Source organism: Polyodon spathula, chromosome 16 (genome assembly GCF_017654505.1).
Source record: "Polyodon spathula isolate WHYD16114869_AA chromosome 16, ASM1765450v1, whole genome shotgun sequence".
Classification (NCBI taxonomy): domain Eukaryota; kingdom Metazoa; phylum Chordata; class Actinopteri; order Acipenseriformes; family Polyodontidae; genus Polyodon; species Polyodon spathula.
Window position 1 is genome coordinate 19,100,474 of NC_054549.1, and position 23,019 is coordinate 19,123,492.

Consider the following 23,019-nt stretch of genomic DNA (forward strand, 5'->3'; position numbering starts at 1 on the left):
TTTGAGATAGTCCCCAACTCATTTTAACTCCTTCGCTGCCCCCACGCAAACAGCATCGACCTGTTTCAAACCTTCATTAGACCCGAAACTGCTCTATCTCTCAAGCTGGCAGAATTGTGGACCTTGTCAATAAGCCTGCTCACTAAATATAAACAGTCGTAGAGTTTAAAAGGAATACAATTTAAATACATTTCAGCGATAGATATTACACTACACACAAATTATATCTATTATTTACAACATGGTTTAAACAATTAGAACAAATCATTCACCAGGCATTTTTTAAAACATCTAAGAGGGCTTTCTTAACTGAGTCGCTTTGCTCTATAGAAGTTAAAAAGCGTGATGGTCATGTTGGTAAATTTACCAAAATACTGAATTAATTGTATTCACTATACACAGTGCCGTAAGCAGTGTTAAATGTGGAGTTTACAGCACAAGTGGTCAGTGGAACAAAATTAGATAGTTTGTTTTGTTTTTTAGTTTTTTTTTTTTTTTAAACCGAACCGGTTGTAGATATTGCAGTTGAAGTACTGTACCTGTGCTGATATATTGAGCGCTGCAGCATACTCTATCCGGATTCATTATTGGAAAACAATGACGTCCAACGTTCGGTATCTAATATTTTTCCAGTATTTCGGTACTAAATATAGGTAGGTGAAAAGTTGTTTTTGAGCTGAATTCAAATAGCGGGTCTTATTAACTACTCTTTTGCTAATTTATGGTTGGATTTTTTTTTTTTTTTTTGCTGGAGTTGCACATTAAATCTGGTTCGTACGTCCAGTCTATCTAATTAAGCGCCTGCGCACAGCTTAAAAACAGCGAGACAGGGTCGCGAGACCCAATCATGCGCAATTACCTTTTTGTTTGGACTCGTGCTTCACTGGGAACGCGCGACAGCTTTGAACCTGGTTTGTTCGGCCTCAGGATAAAAACACATTCAGACATTTCTTCAGTAAAAATCATGTGCCCAGAAGAAATCCATGTGCAAACGCGACCCCCCTCCTGAATGCAATCGTGAGAATCCATGAGTTTGAATCAAGTGTGAGTAGGGATGGTGGTGTGAATATATTGAATACCCCCTGTGCTACAGAATAGCAGTGTGTGTGTGTGTCGAATACCCCCCCTGTGCTACAGGATAGCAGTCTGTATATATTGAATAGCCCCCAGTGCTACCACTGTGTTCACACTACTGTACAATACACTGCCCCCTATACACAAAGCTTTCATTCCAGAGTTATTTAAACAATGTTTTACTACATTTTATTAAGTCATTGATCAGAGCGTTTTATCACATTTTATGACTAACATGCAGCTTGATATTTGGTACTAAACTGTGGTTTAATAAGCCAATCAAACTATTTTATTGATATAAAAAGCAGTCTTTAATGTCCCAGAGGCAGGAGCGAATGCATAGTGTGAGAAGCATTCCTATCTTGGCGACGTTATTGCATGGCCAGTGTTTCCATGACACCTGGCTGGTGTAAATGACAGGTTCGTGTAACACAGGACTTTACTAAGCGGTTGTTTTTTGTTTACAGTGGTGTAATGAAGACGCCAACACACCAAAACATCCTCGGAGTTCAGAATTACCTGGAGGTGAGCTAATAACAAGACTGCATCCACTCTGCTGTCAGTTCAGTGTTTCTCAACACCATGTTTAACTGCTTTGAGGTGTGGTAATAAAATAGCACAGGGGTGTGTGACTATTATGGTAATAATGACCCCAGCATACAATAAGAAATACAAACCTGGTGTCACCAGCCTGGAAACACAATGACTTGGGATCCCTCAATAGACCAGTCTCTCTTCTTTAAATATATATGCACAGGTACAGTGATACCACAACTTGTATTTACTACTAATGCACAGTAACTGTGTGGTGCAAATGTGCCTTATTTTAACGCCAAAAAAATGTGAAAAATAGTGAGATGGCTTGATCAGAATCTCTTTGGAGAAAACCTTCAAACACAATCCATTCTAATCATGTGACACACTGACCTTTCAACTTGGCTGGCTGCACCTGCTCAACACCGTATAATGGAATAGAAGAGTGACAGTGGAGCTATGAATCTGGGAGTGGTCTTTTCAAAGGTCAAGTTTTAAAAAATTCCAAGCACAGAGCAGTTTTAAAATGTAGTGCACAAGCAGCAGAGTGTTTCAAAAGTGGCTGTTCATAATCAGAGCACCAGGCGTCATCAAACACATGGCTTTTACATATTTGATTTAAAGTGGCGACTAGTCGACCTATAGACTATTTTTACCTGAACTATTCAAATCCGTAGTCGTTCTCCCCCTAGTGTGTATGCTTTGACTTGCTCTTTACACACAGCGTACATGTGAAATGTTTTGTCAGATTTAGGGAAGTAGTGAACTGTGTATGAGCTTGTGTGGATTTTCATAGGGTGCTTAAAGTAGTAAGTTGAGGGGATAGAAGTAACCGGGCTAGTGGAACTACCAGCTTGACTGAGGGAGCTGTTCCTTGAGTCTTAGGGGTTACACTGGGATTACCCCCAAAAATAAGTGGTGAATGCAATCCAGGGGGATTGTTAATAATAACAATCCTGCTGTGGTTTATCCAGCAGTTGCTCACTTCTATTGTCCATGTGTCTCTGTACAGATCTTATTGATCCGATCTTCAGTTGATCAGCACACTAAGCAATCTCCACGGAAGGGTTTCTGTATAGTTTCAGTTCTGATCAGCACACTAAGCAATCCTCACGGAAGGGTTTCTGTATAGTTTCAGTTCTGATCAGCACACTAAGCAATCCTCACGGAAGGGTTTCTGCATGGCTTCGGCTCTGATCAGCACACTAATCAATCCTCACGGAAGGGGCAGACACATGGCAAATGACATTTAATAGAGAAAAGTGTAAGGTACTGCACGCAGGAAATAAAAATGTACATTATAAATATCATATGGGAGATATTGAAATTGGAGAAGGAATCTATGAAAAAGACCTAGGAGTTTTTGTTGACTCAGAAATGTCTTCATCTAGGCAATGTGGGGAAGCTATAAAAAAGGCTAACAAGATGCTCGGATACATTGTGAAAAGTGTTGAATTTAAATCAAGGGAAGTAATGTTAAAACTGTACAATGCACTTGTAAGACCTCATCTTGAATATTGTGTGCAGTTCTGGTCACCTCGCTATAAAAAAGATATTGCTGCTCTAGAAAGAGTGCAAAGAAGAGCGACCAGAATTATTCCGGGCTTAAAAGGCATGTCATATGCAAACAGGCTAAAAGAATTGAATCTGTTCAGTCTTGAACAAAGAAGACTACGTGGCGACCTAATTCAAGCATTCAAAATTCTAAAAGGTATTGACAGTGTCGACCCAAGGGACTTTTTCAGCCTGAAAAAAGAAACAAGGACCAGGGGTCACAAATGGAGTTTAGAAAAAGGGGCATTCAGAACAGAAAATAGGAGACACTTTTTTACACAGAGAATTGTGAGGGTCTGGAATCAACTCCCCAGTAATGTTGTTGAAGCTGACACCCTGGGATCCTTCAAGAAGCTGCTTGATGAGATTTTGGGATCAATAAGCTACTAACAACCAAACGAGCAAGATGGGCCGAATGGCCTCCTCTCGTTTGTAAACTTTCTTATGTTCTTATGTTCTTATGTTTCTGCATGGCTTCGGCTCTGATCAGCACACTTAGCAATCCCCTCGGAAGGGTTTCTGCATGGTTTTGGCTCTCGAAAACAGAATTAAAAATATATATTTTGTAGTTTTGCTTTTGTGGATGAGGAAAAAAAGTTAAAATAAATAGATGTCTGAAATATTTATTTCAGCATTTTTTTGCAAAACTCCAAAAATGCAAATTCAAAAGTATTCATACCCTATGATGATATGATAGTCTACAAGGTGCTAGAAATTTCAATATGATAATGCAGAACCTAATTCTAAAAAGTCTAGCAAATGTTGGATTGTAGGTGAACATTCTTAGAGAGTATAAAAGGGTTAGGCATAGGAGATTGCTGTCATTACCAATAAGTCAATAGGGAAAAAGTAAAAAGCTATCGAAAAATGGGCAGAAAATGATTTATTGTCATAAATCTGGAGAAGGATACAAGAAGATTTCTAAGTATTTGAGTATCCCAATTTCAACTGTTGTTTCTATTATCAAGAAGTACAAGACTCATTGTACTGTCATAACACTCACTCGGTCTGGAAGAAAGAAGGTTCTTTCACCAAGAACAAGTAGAAGAATTATGAGGAAGGTTAATAACATTATGAGATTGACTGCCAAAGATATTCAAAGTGAATTGGCTGCAACTGGGCCTGGGGTTTCCATTTCAACCACAGGTATATAGAGTATTGCATGGTGAAGACAAATGGTCGCAGGCCAAGGAAAAAGCCACTCTTAGGTAAACATCACAAGGACAAATTGCTTCAAGTTTCGAAATGGCGTCTGAATGATGGATAAGAGTTCTGGTCAATGGTTTTGTGGAGTGATGAAACAAAAATCGAACTACTTGGTCGCTCTGATAGTCGTTAAGTTTGGAGAAAGTCTGGTGAGACGTACAAAGAAAAGAACACCATAGCTACTGTCAAGCATGGAGGTGGTAAGATCTGTTTTTGGAGCTGATTTTCCTCTAATGGCACTAGAAATTTAGTTCCAATATATGGTAAAATGGATTCCATAGCATACCAAAAGATACCGGCCAATCATCTGAAACCCTCTGCTACAAAACTCGATTTAAAGCACAACTGGACGTTCCAACACGACAACTATCCAAAGCACTGTGACAGAAAGCGAATTAATCCGAGTCAACAGTCTCCCTCCTGACATATGAGGGCGCTGTGTAACAGATACAGATTGGATGGTTGGACAGTTTATTCCAAAGTCAATTGGAAGTTGGTCATCCAGGACAGGGGCGGAACCACAATACCCAAAGTCATTGTCCTAATACTGTAGCTGAGGTGCCAGTCGTGGATTGGAAGAGATGTGATTGCACTCGCTACCGAAGGGGGCGGGACTGAAGGTATATCAGGGGATGTGGCCGAGCAATCTGTTCCTTGGGTGTGATTATGGAAAGACCTGTAAGGATGAACTGTGTTATAAAGAAACCGTGAGTTTTGTGTGTTGTTTTTGCCTGTCTATTTAAACTGTTTTATTTGTCATTATAGAAGAGCTGTAGCTAAACCGCCAGAAAATAAACCCGGACTGCACCTGTAAATCACCACTTTCGCTAAGAGCAGTCACTCTGGACTTGTGACCGTGTTGTGTTTGTGTGTGTTTTGTGTAGTGTATTATTATTTTGTGACTGAACCCCGTGGTTTACCTGCGCTATACACATTGTTATATAGAGCCAGGTATTCTTATTTATCAGCAAATAAAGAGTTGGTTTTTCACTGTGAACTGTCTTATGTCTTTCATTCCTGAGCACCGCATCACCACTGTGCACTACAAATCACTTTGCCACACATATTGTCAAAACACTGTATCATGGACGTCACTGCACTCTCCGCGCTGATGGAAGTGCTGGATCAGAGACAGGAGGCTGCGGAGAGAAAGAGAGGAGAGATATACGATCGAGAAGATTGGAATCAGAGAAGCACCCCAAGTACCAGAAGGACCCCTCATGGTGCCCCCTTAGCGCGGGCGCAGAAAATGACAATGAAAGATGACCCGGAGGGATACCTGGTCACCTTTGAACAGCTGGCTACCGCCACTTCATGGCCTCGGGAATACTGGGCTAGTCGGCTGGGCTCCTGCCTGATCGGGGAAGCCCAAGCAGCCTATCAGGCCATGACCGAGGATGAGATTTCAAAGAAGGGATTTCCTTCCCGGACACTAAAAGGCACAGTTTTTAATCTTAGACGCACTAGATGCACAGTATAACTGGGTGTCAGTACTGTAGTAGTGATATTATCAATGTTAACTATTGGATGAATATAGGATTTCTAAAGAGTTTACACTTTTAACAGCCCCTCTTCTGTTGGGATGTCCTGGGTTTTGTACCCCAGAGGGTGCACCCCAGTGTACATACACTGCCCTGAATTGGGGATCTCTGGTACAGCTGTGTGAATTGCCTGGTGGTTCTAAGATGTGGATAATATCCACTAGAGATTATATGATGATTTTGAGATGTGGAATAATATCCACTAGAGATTATATGATGGTTCTGAGATGTGGAATATTATCCACTAGAGATTATATCATGGTTCTCAGATGTGGAATATCCACTAGAGATTATATCATGATTCTGAGATGTGGAATAATATCTATAGAGATTATATGATGATTCTGATATGTGGAATAATATCCACTGGAGCAGGGGTTTTCAAACGGGGGTAATCTTAAATTGATTTTTTTAACAGTATTATATATTATCTCTAAATCACTGTTGGCCATTTATGTTTGCAGCTCAAAATGGTCCAACGATGAACCAAAAACCCCACAGAATCTGTCACGTCCGTACTTTCCACCTGTACGCATGCGTGATTCCGATTGAGTGGATTTCCACTCTCATATATATTATTAGAGTGGGTGAAGCAGGCACTTGGTGATTCCACTCTGTGCTGCTCATGAACTGTGCTGTTTTCAACTTGTTGTAAAATTGAGTACTAATTATTATGAATATTATTATTATTATTATTTAGCAGAGGCTTTTATCCAAAGTGATTACAGAGACTTGGGGGTGAACCTCTTGGAAACAGCAAGCCTCTCCTTTAACCACTGGACCGCCAGGCCACCCAATCAGGAAGCACAGTCTTTCTGCGTTCTTTACAAGTACAGTATGAATGCTCTGGTAAAAACAAATAATTATCGCAACACTCATACTTTGAAGTTTTTTGTTTTATTTATAAGGCAGGGCTGCATTTTAGTAACAGCAATAGTGGTTGGTGGAATTTGTGTTTGGTGTTTGATGATATTGTCACGAAATCCGTGGGTTCAGATTTCTTTACGTACTCTTTCCATATCGCTCATCATATACTCTTATCTCAGGGGAGACGTTATGAGGACAGAGTTGATACTACTCCTAGTTGGGTATTGTTCTGCACTGGACCCGCAATATATCCAGATGACTAATATAGCACTTAAGAAATTGACAGACTCATGTATTTAATGTTTTTTACGAATCGGAGTATGATCAGTACTCCTTCGGATTATTAACAGTTAAATATTGGATAGAATAGTTACAGGCTACTTCGTATCCCCAGCTGACAGGCACACTGGGCAGTCCAGAGTCTTAATAGATATCAACGTTAACACTTTAATACATGTATATATGATGTATTCAAGGCCGACAAGCAGGCCAAGAACATGTCACTTAAAGTACCCAATGGTCTATTTCAACACATTCAACAAATCACTCTCTAATTTATAAAAAATAGCGTGAGTCCCTTATGGCAATACATGCAATACATGTGAGATTAAATAATAATTAATTAATGCTTACCCTTGAATATAGATCGTAAAAGGATAGGACTGTCTTCACCAGGCAAATTAAACTGAGTTCATTCAGCTCAATTGTGTTTTGGTTTGAAGAAAATGGACCACCTTACCCTGTCTGTGATAAGTGTGGTGGTGTATTGTAATTTACCTAGGAGTTATGTAGGTTTTTCGTTCCATTGGAATACATGGGATGCCTCAATTAAATCCAATCATTAATCGGTGAGGCAGTTCTTATCCATTTTACAAATAATCGTTTTATAGTATTTACAGTATAATCGTAAATCTCGAAAAACTACTCACTTCTAAGTCTTTTGTAGTCATTTTTGTATTACTTTAGTATAAATACAAGTTAATTTGGATTCATATGTTGTTTTTTTCTGACTTTATGTGAATGAAAAGACACACTGTGGCAGAGCAAAGCTCTGCCCTTTTTAAATTGGCAGGGATGGGGTTAATTTCCCCTACCTGCCTGGGTTTATTATGTTCAAGTGGCTGGGGTTGATTAGTTGATTAGGTTAATTAACGATCAATCAGCGCCCAGCCACCTGACATAAAAGGAGGCCTCTGCTTCTCATTTGGGGAGGAGGGAGCTGGAGAAGCAGGTTGTTTCTGTTTGGTTGTCTAAATTTTTCTAAGTCCAGTGAAGGCATTGCCCAGCCTGGAAATCTTTATTTTTGTAAGTTTTACTTTTTTTGTTTGGTTATTTGTGTTTAAACATAATTATTTTTGCCCTTGTGCCTTTTTATTTTGTGTTTATTTATAATAAAAGTATATATTTTTTGAACTGCAGTCTGTCTCTGGGCCTCTATCCACTCGCCAGCCTGCCACATTTGGTGTCAGCAGTGGGATAGCGCCACCTACAGGCTCAGAGCAGTATTTTTTTTTTTTTGGGGGGGGGGGGGGATTTTTTGGATAATTATTATTAGAGCAGACAGTGGCAAAGGCAGGAAAAGCAACAGCAGCTGAAGAAATGTAAGCTGCTGCAACCACAGCTGGAGGACCCGGCCAGCCTCTTCCCCTGGTGTTCCTGGTGCGGGAAGGAGGACCATCGTTGGCAGTCCTAACCAGATGTGCCACCGGCAAACTGGTGTGGCCGGTGTGAGGAGGACGGCCACAACTGGGCAGGATGCCCCTACAACCAGGCCCAGGAAGAGGTGACGTGTTCACCCCGAGCATCAGGGGCGACCCCACTACCTCCAGCACCACCACCTTCACCACCATCCCAGGAGATCTGGGACTGGTTGATGCACCCTGAGGCAGACCTCGTCCACGATCTCCCCATAGTTATCAACACGCTGTGGCGTCGAGATGGGGAGAGGTGGGAACAGTGGGAGGAACAACACCACCCAGAGTCCTTCCCAGAGGTTGCCCTCATGGTGGTTAATTACCTGGCGGTAGACATGGGAGATGCCCCGGTCACTCCAATAAAGAGGGGTGAGCCGCCTTCCCGAGAGCCAGAGAGGGGTGAGCCGCCTTCCAGTGAGCCAGAGAGGGGTGAGCCGCCTTCCCGAGAGCCAGAGAGGGAGGAGGAGCTGCCTTCCCGAGAGCCAGAGAGGGAGGAGGAGCTGCCTTCCCGAGAGCCAGAGAGGGGTGAGGAGCTGCCGTCGCTCCCAGAGCCAGAGAGAGGAGCTGGTCGCTCCCAGAGCCAGAGAGGGGTGAGGAGCTGCCGTCGCTCCCAGAGCCAGAGAGGGGTGAGGAGCTGCCGTCGCTCCCAGAGCCAGAGAGGGAGGAGAGGAGCTGCCGTCGCTCCCAGAGCCAGAGAGGGAGGAGCCGCCGCTTCCAGAGCCCAGAGGGGAGGTGCCGCCGCTCCCATGGCCAGAGAGGGAGGAGCCGCCGCTTCCAGAGCCCAGAGGGGAGGAGCCGCCGCTCCCAGGGCCAGAGAGGGAGGAGCCGCCGCTTCCAGAGCCCAGGGGGGAGGAGCCGCCGCTCTCAGAGCCCAGAGAGTTGGCCGATTGCGGCCGGTGTACGTTGTACATGGGGGGAGGTGTTTTTAAATTGGCAGGGATGGGGTTAATTTCCCCTACCTGCCTGGGTTTATTATGTTCAGGTGGCTGGGATTGATTAGTTGATTAGGTTAATTAACAATCAATCAGCGCCCAGCCACCTGACATAAAAGGAGGCCTCTGCTTCTCATTTGGGGAGGAGGGAGCTGAGAAAGCAGATTGGTTTTGTTTGGTTGTCTAAATTTTAATAAATCCAGTGAAGGCATTGCCCAGCCTGGAAATCTTTATTTTTGTAAGTTTTGCTTTTTTTGTTTGGTTATTTGTGTTTAAACATCATTATTTTTGCCCTTGTGCCTTTTTATTTTGTGTTTATTTATAATAAATGTATATATTTTTTGAACTGCAGTCTGTCTCTGGGCCTCTGTCCACTCTCCAGCCTGCCACACACACATTTGCCCATTTGCCCATTGGAAATAGTGATATTTTGAAATATCACTGTCCTGGTCACAAAAGCAAAGTTTGTGGGGAATAATAGCCATTTTCTATACTTTTGAGGCATAAGCAATTAGGAAATAACACTAACTATCCAGGAACAAAAAAATAAAAATAATTTGTTACACGGTGTAATCTTTGAATTAATTTACTTCAGTTTAACAGTTGCTCCCAGAATTTATAACATCACTTTATTTCTTTGGTGATTCCCTCTAAAGTTTAAATCCAAACATCAACTAATATAACTGTATCTGAATCTTATATTTTTATAATGACTGAACTAGGCTTGACCCTGTTCTTTGTTCATACAAAATCCAGCCGAGACAGGTTTTTTCCTTAAGACTTTGGTTGTTCAAGGATTAACATTAATTTATTGTGGTAAAGTATCCCTTTCTTATCTTATTTTGTTGAAACATAAATTTGTAGATTAACATTCACTTTTTAGCCGAAATGGTGCTTTTTGTCTAGCGTCATGCTTTCTAAAGATAAGATATACAAGTGGTAAATCGTTCATTATATATTTTCTTAGAGATTCCCGTTTTACTAAGTACTTAATTAAAAACATGTGTAGACTGACCTGTTTCATGCAAAAAGAGAGCCATCTACTAGTCATACAAGGATACTCCCTCTTTATCCCTCCTTCCGAAAAGCCTCTAACACTTCATTTTTATATCAAAGTTCATTCCATATTTGAAATTGCCTAGTCTATGTCCAGCATATCCCCACGTTCCCAGCAGGATTCAACTTCTGTGTCGGGTTCAGCTCTGGTTGGTTCCGAAAATACCATCACAGGTCTCTTTATCCAAAGTTTAGCATCACAGGTGTGAGATGCCATCTTCCTTACCTCGTACCTACAAGATACTTGGACACGTTCAGCTGGGACACCTTCTACACATCAATTTACCTAGTTGTGCCCATTTCACCAAGTGACCTCCTTCTCAATCCTCTTAATATCTTTTGGGTTTACATTTAAATGAGAGAAAGAAACTCCTGTAGAATCATTGCATTGGTATGCTTTCCATCCAGAATACTGAAGAAGGCCAAAACTCACTGTTATGCATATTTTCTGGTATCCAATTACTGTTCTGCCTCACATCATCAGTTGGCAGACACAATACAACTGAATCTGAATCAGCTGATGAACCATGAGCCTTAGCTACTGAGATTCTCCATACAAAGGGATTCAGTGTTTTACTGACCAGCCTAGCTGATTCAGCATTACTTGCGACAATATGGATACATTTCTGACTTGCAAAAGAAAAACAGAGGAAGAAAATACAACAGAAAGTGCAAAGTGACAGAAAGCTATACCGAATCCCTTCGGATCATTTTTATGTTGGCTTTCATGCAAAGTTTATCACTGTTAGTTATTATATCTTTATCTTGAGGTTAATGTTTTGGATGTTGTAAACATTTTAAATTGCACACATAATTATGCTGGAGATGGGAAGTAAATGGTAAAGTGATAAACATTTACAGTAGTTTGTTTTTTATTATTTATACTAACTTTGCTGAATAGAAAGTGAATACGACTGTTTACAAAGAGACTCCCAAATACTGTCTTTTCATTCTGTGCATCCAAATACTTGCAATTAAAAGTTTTAAGAATGAAGCCTACTGTTTGGTATTCAGTCCCAAACTGCTGTGACATAAATGATTTATTAAATGTGGTTTATTAAATGTGGAATAATATCCACTAGAGATTATCCAGACTCAGTTCACCTGTGACCTGATCCACCTCCAGACATGACAAGTATAAGGAGCAAGTGAATTAGCCCTCTGAGCCACAAGGCTTGTTAAATATTTATTTTTAGAAATATTTAATCTAAGATGAGGAATGAAATGATTGTGCTGAGTAACTTCAAAATCCTTTCAGTTTTAAAGCATACATTCCTATGGTAACCAACACAGCACTGCACTCAAACCCCAGACATCTCTTCAGAATAACAAAGGGCTGCAATTAAAATATCTGTCAGCGTTAGACATGCCTAGCATTATTATAAGCTTCCAACAGAACGAAAAACCCATTTGCTGTGTTGTCATGCCATGGCAGTGCTGCCTAATCTGATGCAGATGCACATTTGATTGCTCTGCAGAAATGCCCTTCTTTCATGTGGTTCAGCCAAAGGCAAGCCTCAGTCTGGCTGCTGTTATGAGTGCCACGTGGCGCATTTCAAGGCAGCATTCGCATTAGTGTCTGGAGTGTGTTTGGAACCGGCTCATCTTTGCACCCTGTAGCTTTCAACCCGCACATTTGTTGAAGTTGCAGAAGGACAGGAAACAGTATAGAGCGTTTCTGTCAGGACATTTTGGCAATGTAGTCAACAGTGCAATGTGACTCCTTTAAACACTGGGAAAGCAAGTTAACTCTGTCCTGGAGATGGGAATATAGTGGAGGCAGGAAGATAGACACAGACACAGACAGTTCTGGGGTATGAATGCCCTGCTTGCGCGTTTTAATTATAAACACAAAGTTTAAACAGAACACTTATTCAAAACAAAACGGTATGTGGGCCAAAACAAACACACAAAACAGAAAATATAGCGAACACTAAACCAAGCAAGTCTCGTGCTGGTTTAAAGCCAGCACAAGTAGCAATTGCTTATATTTGTTTCTAGTGCTTACTGTCTCACTTTCTCATTCCACCACTGAACACTCCACCCTGTTCAGCCAAAGCTGCAGATCTTTTATATAGTTGCTGAGGGGTCAACTGGCTATCAATTACACACAGGGGCGGGGTGTACCCTGTCACAAGCATACATTATTGAGAGTGTCAGATTGAGGGGATATATGGGTATAGCTTCCTGTCTGTGCGTCACACTAACATTTTTACATATAACCTATCTAGAGAACACAAGAAGTTGTAGTCATTCATACCAATACCTCATTCCTCACCAAATGACATCTAGGTCTGAAATACATTACCACTCATCTAATTCTCATTAAACTATTTATTAGCATTTCTTATTCTATATTATTATGTACATAAGAACATTTAGAACGAGAAGAGGCTATTCAGCCCATCTATGCTCGCCCAGTTCCTAGCAGCTGGTTGATCTCAAAACGTTGTCAGCTTGGAAAGGGTCCCAGCGATTCAGCATCAGCAATGTGTCTGTATGATATACATCATAGTCCTCACCCTTTTCATTTAGAGTCTGTAGCCGTGTTAGGGAGTGTATTGTGGTGATGTGCATGTTTTCAATGCGATGGTGAATGAGATGGTTCTGAGTGCTGCTGGAAGTTTTACCACACCCTGAAGAGCCTCCCTCCAGGGTTATCTGTGTCTACCTGTGATTGAGTGAGAGCAAGGTGAAGGAGATCACAGCTAGCCTATCTGGAAAGTCAGTGGGATTTCTTGCAATTACAGTATTATAGACTAGCAGCACAGCTGTTTTTATTTTGGTAGGGTTCATTGTTCCCTGTGTTTATTGTGTTTTTGTATCACTATAAATGACAGTCTGCTGGGATAAAGTATTTATTTTGAGTAACGCTGAAGAGTTGGGAAACATGTTATTGTCAGGTTTCACCACCTTATTTCATAACAGCCGGGTAAACAATATGAATCGGATGAGCTGGATGGAAAAATGTCTGAACTTTCAAATGTAACCCCAGGTATTCTTTTTAATGATATATTCAGAATTTCGGAACTTGATTATTACAAACACAGCACTGTTTTCATTGTCTCCCGTGTCCCTCCTGTTGGCACAGTTCCCCAGTAAGTGCCTAGTTGGCTTCCCTCTGTGATTGGCTGGGAGGTTGACAAGGCGAGTGCTAGCCATGATTGTCTGTTTAGATGTCTCTGCCCCGCTAGACTCAAGCTTGTGTTTGAGCTGGTCAGAAGCAACAAATACATTGATTACTATCTGATGAAGTAGCAATTTCCTGCTGATGTGTTGCAGAATCAACTGGTATTAATGATATTTCAGCGAGGAAACTGGCTCAAAATAAACACATTACTGTAAAAGTTGGGTAAAGTATTACAGCTTCTCAAAATCCACTGGAAATGAAGAAGCCGGTTATGAGACATACATCAAATATGAGCAGCTGTGGAAATGCTGTTCAGTACGATGGATCACTGAAATATTTGGCATGGAAACTGATTTCAGCTTGATATGCATGTATAAATCCCTGAAACTTTGCCCCATCTGCCACCCCCCCACCCACACACACATAGACACGCGCGCACACACACACACACACACACACATATACACGCGCGCGCACACACACATGTGTAAGGAGAAAAACATTCAGTAGAAGTTGTGGGATTATCTATTTTCTCAGAATCTGAGGAATATTCAGTCACATCAAGTTTTATGTTTTTGCGCTTTGCATTCCTGAAAAGATGTCCACTGTGTCAACCCAGCGTCCTGTTTGATATCTGGAACATTCCTCTGTTCTTTGTTCCTCCCACGGCTTGTTTTAACTGCAGCGCATGAATAATAGTTACATCAAGAGCTTTACCTCAAGGGGAAAGAAGAGAAAGCGTGGGCCAGGGCTTGCAGTCAGGGCTTATCATCACATTGTTATAGAAAGTGAACACTGCCAGCTATACATCTCATTGAGTGTTAGGGGGACACAAGTCAAACCCAATTATTTCACCCATGTAACTGATGTATTCATTTCATAATCATGCTGATCCATTATCTTGCCAACCTGTCTGTTTGGTTCTGAAAACTGCAGCATCATTTTACCTGATCGCAGCACTGTCACAACGTGGCATAGACTCCACAAGGTGCTGGAAGGTGTCTCAAGGGATGTTAATCCACCCAGTCTTTAATATTACAAGCAATTGCAGGGGATTGCGATGATAAATGCATCATTCAAGTTCATCCCGAACATGCTCAACTGGATTGTGGTGGCCATGGAAGAAGCCTGAAGTCTCTGTCCTGCTCCTCAGTTGTGTCGCTCACAGTTCGGCACAGTGGATGGGTACATTATCGTTATGAAAGTAGCTTTCACCATTAGGGTACATGTACAGCTTTGTTGAGTGGGCTTGATTTGTAACTATACTTATAGAAGCTATGGCATTCCAGCGTAACCAGAGAGTAGAGCAGGAGAACAAGCCCACACCATGGTGATGCCAAATGCAATTGAGTAGACAGGGCACATCCCTGCCATGTAAATGCCTAATTAGTGCTGTGCCCGTAGCTAGCAGTGCTGCTGAGCAAGTGATCAGAATTACAAATGAGTCGGTCGATTCTAGATTACAGATGATGATAACATGGGGATATTTTATGATATAAATGTGGAATTTACAGTTATTTTATAATTGCGGATAGAATTTGGAAGTGAGTTCCACAGTGAGGGAGCTTATATAAACATGATACTCCAGGAATGTGCACTGAGAACTGTGTTTATTATCTGCAGCACCACACACACTTTCATGATAAACACAATACTCCAGGAACGTGCACTGAGCACTGTGTTTATTATCTGCAGTATCACACATGTTCATGGAGTATCTTCTGCCTAGATTTACTTCATGCCAGTATGAATGGTACTAACAAAATTTTCTGCCATAAACACAATCAAACCAAACATGCAAACAGTGTTTATGCAGCTGGCAGTCCACCTACGTGCTGTACAGTTAAATATATGGCACCAGTACATATCGTGTGCCAACTGAATCAAATAGGAAAGCAAAAAATATTGTCATGGAATACTTTAAATAAAGGATTTATATCTTTCTGTTGATGTAAAATGAATCCAAAATGTAAAAAATAAAATGGATATTAACATCGGGCAGCTTTGAAGTTTCTGCAGACATGTGCAAGACACATTTCAGCTCAGAGCACATCTGCAGCTGATTATTTGCCAAGAATGGAATCCAAGATCGAATCACGCTGTTCAGGGGCAGGCTTTAATCTCTTCATTCATGGGATTGAGGGGCTCAATCTCATGTAATGTAAGGGAGCCTGAACCACTGAACCAGTTTGTTCTATTTAGTAGCTTGTATTTAAAAGGAAAAGCCTTTGTGATAGCCTGCCTTCCATTGCCGCTTTAGAATCTTATTTATGGGGAAACTGCAAAAACTAGACAACTGTTAAAAAATAAAAACAATGCTTGCCTATGCTTTCAATAGCCTTATTACACTTTGCATTTGCCATGGTAACCTTTTCTAAGGGATACCCTGGGCTCCTTGATTGCACTGGGAGGCCAGATGAATCAGTGGAGCATGATATAGGCTTCAGGCACGATCCCCGGATCTCAGTCCAAAAGAGCATGCTTGGGATGAACTTGCGTGAACTATAAACGACTGAATGGTTTCCAGTACATGAGAGTAGATGTTAAAACTTCATGCTGATTTGAAGTTGGCTATCGTCGAGATAAGTACCAACTAACTAGCTTTACAGTAAACTAATGTGATCCATCTGCATCTCCATCCATTTGCGTTTCTTTCCATCTGATGATGTAAATATCCTTCTGCCTGTTGTTGATGGCTAAAGTGTAATGCTGGCTCCAGGGATCAGCTTATTTTGCCTCCCCAGCGCATCAGCACACACAATGGTGTCGATGCTGACTCCAGGGATCAACCACAGTGCAGTCTCCCCAGCACATCAGCATGACAACCATCTGGACTGAGCTAAGTGGGGTACATCTCAGGAGTCTTCAAGTGGGCACCTTCCATCCTCTGTGTTTCGTTGACTAGCCCATAACACCTCAAGAGGGCTCGACAGTGACTGTGGTGTCCCAGCATCACCCCCCTCCATCCCCCACTCAACTCAGCCCAGCTTACTTACCCGTACACCAGTGTTGCTTTCTTTCTATTGTGCTTGAGATCCCCAGCCAGAATCTTTCTGTCTCAACCACAGCCACTTGCTGCTCCTTTCTGCTGCTTCAGATAAGTTCTTCACTGTGCGACGTAACTCTTGACCACTGAACCCGACATCTCTGAGAAACCGAGTTGTAGAGTGTGCCACAAATCATGGACAACCCACCTCCACTGGGTAAACCTGGACTTTTCATCCGCACTGTTCCACTTCAGCAGCTAGTTGAGCATACCGAAGTTTCTTCCTCATATGCCTCATCCACAGCATCCTCCCATGGCACTGTTAACTCTACCAGATGAACAAGGTGTGCAGATCCAGACCACAAGACAATGTCTGGTCAAAGGTTACTGGTGGCAATCTCAGGTGGAAAAATAAGCCGTTGACCAACATCTACCAGCATTTTCCAGTCTCTAGCAGCTTCCAGTTGTCCTGGGCGCTGGTTTTAACACCTTTTCTTGGTGGTTGCTCTCCTGGACGGAGGAATATTGTCATTAGTCATTTACATTTTTATTTTTCTTCCCTAAGCCAAATAAAAGTTTCTGTGTAGCATTCCCCCCCATGCTGCTGCAGGTAGTAACAGGAGGCTGGCTGTTTCTTTCAGTGACAGAGTGACCAGCGAGTGTCAAGGAGGGAGGAAGCTTGACAGCTTGCAGCTGAACTACTTTAGATAATGTAAACTAACCGGTAAGCAAGCTTATGAAGGCTAACCTACTGGAAGAATGTAGTACAGATGTTCAGCCAGGAATCATATTGTCTAAAGGAAATGTGACAATACGAACATTAACAACATAAGAAAGGTTTGGAAATGAGAAACTCTGTCAGCACACTATGGGATCTAGCTTAATGGGTTTGCTATTGCTATTGCTATTGCTCGTGTTTTAGATGTTACTGCCTCACCTGGTCAGCTAGTCCATGCATTTATCAGTGTGTAGAAAAGTGCTTCCTGTCTCCTGAACTCACTCAGCTTCCATTTGTGCCCTCCCATCTTAAACTGAATTTGCAATAGTGACTTGTGCTAACTTGTATCATTTAGGATTTTATACACTTCAGTGTAACCCCTTCTTACCTATCCTTTTCTAGGCTTTTCACCTGTCCTCCTAGCCCATGCCCAGTGAGGGGAGTAATGCATTACACGCGCAGTGGTACTGAAGTCTGATTACATGAACAGTTGTACTGAAATCTAATTACATGCACGGTGGTACTGAAATCTGATTAAATTTTTCGGTAACTTGTAACTGTAATTGTTACTTTTCAGACAGGCAGCGGAATTTGGTAATGTATTTCACTTTATGTGAAAATATTTTAAAAATAAGGAAGACGGCTAACATGGAAATCAGAAAGTGCTTCAATAGCTGAATCTTCACAGAAGACTTCGCGCTGCAGCCTGGCCAAAGCCGAAAAAATAGATCTGTAAAATGTGAACTGTGCCGAGAAGTAACTATTTGTAACTGTAGCTAGTTATGTTTTTGTTGAAGTAACTTGTAACTGTAACAGATTTTTTTATTTTTTTTTGTAGTCTAGCCTGGTTCCCCGTGTGTGCAGTGTCTTTTTTGGCGTGACGTGGATACAGTACTAAGTGAATCTCACCTGAATGCATTGTGTTTTGTCCACACACCTTGAGTGTATTTCTTGGTTTTCCTCCAATGGCAGGAAGCTGTGCGGAAGCTGAGGCCAGCCAATGAGGTCACTGTGTCTGTATCCAGCCGGACGGACAGCGGGGTGCACGCGCTCTGTAACTCTGCCCATGTGGACATCCAGAGAAAGAGTGGCAAGCCTCCCTTCACAGAGAGGCTTCTTGTTGATGCTTTAAATTACCACCTGAAGCCTGAACCCATCAGGTGAGAAACACATTTGAATGCTTTATTTGGAAGGTTTCATGTTCCTTGCCACACCAGTGTTTTCAAAGTGCACTTTCTACCACAGCTTTCATCTCATTTCCCTGGTGGCAGTTTGTCAGAATTCTTTGAGTGCTGTGTGAAACTGATAATGTACAGGGCTTTGCAAGCATCTCATTGTTAATTAATAATGTTTCAAGCTTATTTCCACTCCTTATATCTCATCCTGAATCTAGTTGAGATAATACGAGTTATTTAAAGAGTAAGTAGCTTCAAATTACATTTCCTTACATTTTTAATAACTGTCCCCTTCCGTTTCTTATGATGTTTCAGTTACTGTGAGTGGTCCCTATTGCAGTGACTCCAGTATTGTGAGTGGTTCTTATTGCAGAGACTCCAGTATTGTGAGTGGTTCTTATTGCAGAGACTCCAGTATTGTGAGTGGTTCTTATTGCAGAGACTCCAGTATTGTGAGTGGTTCTTATTGCAGAGACTCCAGTATTGTGAGTGGTTCTTATTGCAGAGACTCCAGTATTGTGAGTGGTTCTTATTGCAGAGACTCCAGTATTGTGAGTGGTTCTTATTGCAGAGACTCCAGTATTGTGAGTGGTTCTTATTGCAGTGACTCCAGTATTGTGAGTGGTTCTTATTGCAGAGACTCCAGTATTGTGAGTGGTTCTTATTGCAGAGACTCCAGTATTGTGAGTGGTTCTTATTGCAGAGACTCCAGTATTGTGAGTGGTTCTTATTGCAGAGACTCCAGTATTGTGAGTGGTTCTTATTGCAGAGACTCCAGTATTGTGAGTGGTTCTTATTGCAGAGACTCCAGTATTGTGAGTGGTTCTTATTGCAGTGACTCCAGTATTGTGAGTGGTTCTTATTGCAGAGACTCCAGTATTGTGAGTGGTTCTTATTGCAGAGACTCCAGTATTGTGAGTGGTTCTTATTGCAGAGACTCCAGTATTGTGAGTGGTTCTTATTGCAGTGACTCCAGTATTGTGAGTGGTTCTTATTGCAGTGACTCCAGTATTGTGAGTGGTTCTTATTGCAGTGACTCCAGTATTGTGAGTGGTTCTTATTGCAGTGACTCCAGTATTGTGAGTGGTTCTTATTGCAGAGACTCCAGTATTGTGAGTGGTTCTTATTGCAGAGACTCCAGTATTGTGAGTGGTTCTTATTGCAGTGACTCCAGTATTGTGAGTGGTTCTTATTGCAGAGACTCCAGTATTGTGAGTGGTTCTTATTGCAGAGACTCCAGTATTGTGAGTGGTTCTTATTGCAGAGACTCCAGTATTGTGAGTGGTTCTTATTGCAGAGACTCCAGTATTGTGAGTGGTTCTTATTGCAGTGACTCCAGTATTGTGAGTGGTTCTTATTGCAGAGACTCCAGTATTGTGAGTGGTTCTTATTGCAGAGACTCCAGTATTGTGAGTGGTTCTTATTGCAGTGACTCCAGTATTGTGAGTGGTTCTTATTGCAGAGACTCCAGTATTGTGAGTGGTTCTTATTGCAGAGACTCCAGTATTGTGAGTGGTTCTTATTGCAGAGACTCCAGTATTGTGAGTGGTTCTTATTGCAGAGACTCCAGTATTGTGAGTGGTTCTTATTGCAGTGACTCCAGTATTGTGAGTGGTTCTTATTGCAGTGACTCCAGTATTGTGAGTGGTTCTTATTGCAATGAGCCCTGCTTGTTACAGATATCTAGAACAACTCTTGTCTAGGTGTGCTGAGCCCTGCTTGTTATAGATATCTAGAGCAGCGCTTGTCTAAGTATGCTGAGCCCTGCTTGTTACAGATATCTAGAGCAGTGCTTGTCTAGGTGTATGAGCCCAGCTTGTTACAGATATCTAGAGAAGTGCTTGTCTAGGTGTGCTGAGCCTTGCTTGTTACAGATATCTATAGCAGTGCTTGTCTAAGTGTGCTGAGCCCTGCTTGTTACAGATATCTAGAGCAGTGCTTGTCTAGGTGTATGAGCCCAGATTGTTACAGATATCTAGAGCAGTGCTTGCCTAGGTATGTGAGCCCAGCTTGTTACAAATATCTAGAACAGTGCTTGTCTAGGTATGTGAGCCCAGCTTGTTACAGATATCTAGAGCAGTGCTTGTCTAGGTATGTGAGCCCAGCTTGTTACAGATATCTAGAGCAGTGCTTGTCTAGGTGTGCTGAGCCCTGCTTGTTATAGATATCTAGAGCAGCGCTTGTCTAAGTGTGCTGAGCCCTGCTTGTTACAGATATCTAGAGCAGTCCTGTCTAGGTGTGCTGAGCCCTGCTTGTTACAGATATCTAGAGCAGCGCTTGTCTAAGTGTGCTGAGCCCTGCTTGTTACAGATATCTAGAGCAGTCTTGCCTAGGTGTGCTGAGCCCTGTTTGTTACAGATATCTAGAGCAGCTCTTGTCTAGGTGTGTGAGCCCAGCTGGCACCCAGAACCCGCTTGTGAAACGGTCCTCTCAGGGGGTTTATCCTGCTAAAGTCATTTTTATAAACAATGAGCACTGCATTGTTATTTTCAGATGAAACCAGATTTCATCCCGTTTTGAATGACACATAAGGGTAACCAGACTACAATATTAAACAAAAGCGAACACACAAAAATAATAAATAGATGCTGGGATTGCAATCTGATCACATTGAAGCAATCTGTCTATCTGGCATACGGGCTGCAAGCAGCTCATGAATCAGACTAACTGTTGCCAATGCTGTTTTCTTAAACTGGGAACTTCAAAGCACTAGAATCACTATAGTGATTTTATTATATTTAGTTTATTTTCTGCTTCTAGGGCCTTATTTTCAAAGCGTTTTCTCTGTTCCAACATTAACTCCTATTTTTTAAGGAGAACAAATCCTGTTAATGTTACAAAATCAGGCACTAAACACCTTGAGAGGTTCAAGAGAATTTGAAATATATGGCTTAGTTTGGTTTTAGTTTTGTAAAATTAACAGGTGTTTTACCTCTTTCAAAAAACAGGAATTAATTAAAGACTGGAGTAAATGCTGTGAAGATATGTGTTAATGTGTTTTGAATTTAAGTTCAGGAGCTGCTCTTCAATTCCAGCTGGTTGCCATAGACATGTGTATTGCAGCCTAGATAAGCCAAAGTGTGTTCATAATACAAAGCACCAGCACCACCTAGTGCACAGCATTATATTGCCAGCAAAACAAGAAGAAAGCTAAGTTGCAGGTCACTCCTACTTCTATAACGACCCGTCAAAGTTTCCTGCAGCATAACATAGCAAAAGCATAGCAAAGTAAAAAAAAAAAAATGAACTGTGCCAGACTTTAAGGGAAGGAAGTACCACCTGTAATACAGCATGCCTTGATTGAAACAAACTTTCACAACTGAAGATGATATTTCGGTCAAAGTTGTATAATTGTACCATTTCCTTTGTTGAAATATTTTACTAAAATTGAATTTAATTTACCCAAGTTTGAATTAAGTAAATTTGAACAAGGAGAAAGACTAAAATGAAATGCAACAGGTCCAGTACAGATCCTGATGATTTCATTTCGCTGATGCGCAGGAGCATATTGGTGTAGCTTTGCCATGTGAGGTGTGCATGCTCTTTGCCATGTGAGGTGTGTGTGCTCTTTGCCATGTGAGGTGTGTGTGCTCTTTGCCATGTGAGGTGTGTGCCACCCATGGGTATACACGGCCTCCAAGTTGTGTCTGAGACTCACCTACAGATGTCGTCTGGCGTCCTATCGGATAGCCGAGGTCCATACGCCCACTTTGGCTCCTAATGGGACGACCTGGCCCTCGGGAGGGGTGGACCCCATCACGAGACGGTGGGCCCGCGACCGGGGACCCTTAAGGACCGGTGATGCTAGCCACGATCGGTGATGACCATAACTTTGGTCGCTAGAACAGCCGATCTCCCGGCTAGGACGTGAGTGCTCCTCGCGGAAATACCTACGCTGTGAGCGCCTTGGTGCTTCGTTGACACTCGTTTGAACCACGAAAACCAAAAAACGGAGTTCTATATGGTGATGTTAAACTTTTGGCCATAGCTGTAGGGTAAGAAACAAAGGAGGGAACACAACTTGATGAACCCAGAGGTTTAAACAAGATCATAACCCTAAAAAAGTAGATGTGCTGACATAATATCAGATGCTAGATAGAGAGCTGTGGGAATTAGTGTGGGAAAGACAGGTTTTCAATGAACGTGAGAGGAACAATCCTTATCAGTCATATTACTGATGTTGTTTTTATTCTGTCTCTATTCATAGAGGAATCACAATGACAGGAAAAGGGCTATGTGTGAAATCCCATAAACTCACAGTGCTGGGGACTGCATTTTAAGGAAATTATTAAAAATAGGATCAAAGTATAACCTTACCTCTGGATAAGTGCTCTACGGAGGACTTTTTAAATGTGCTGTATAGTAAAATAAATGTTGTACCCAATATTTCCAATATGCTTTCCACTTAGAAATGGTTACCACTGTAAATTTGCACAGTAATTGTGCAGTTTTCTCCAGGCTGTTCCTATGGCTATGCTATCATTTACCATAGTTTGCCATTGCTGGCCATATTTTTAATACTGTATGATTTTAATGAAAAAAATAACCCATT

General features: G+C 41.7%; 1 protein-coding gene across 1 annotated transcript in view; it reads left to right on the forward strand.

Moving 5' to 3' along the window:
• Positions 1–323: 323 nt before the first annotated feature.
• Positions 324–23,019, forward strand: part of pusl1 (pseudouridine synthase like 1) — a 43,216-nt gene continuing 20,520 nt past the window's right edge. The window contains exons 1-3 of the mRNA XM_041273197.1: positions 324–653; positions 1,542–1,599; positions 18,265–18,452. Coding sequence (XP_041129131.1) covers positions 598–653; positions 1,542–1,599; positions 18,265–18,452 — 302 coding nt within the window. The 5' untranslated portion in view covers positions 324–597. The remainder of the gene's footprint in view (positions 654–1,541; positions 1,600–18,264; positions 18,453–23,019) is intronic.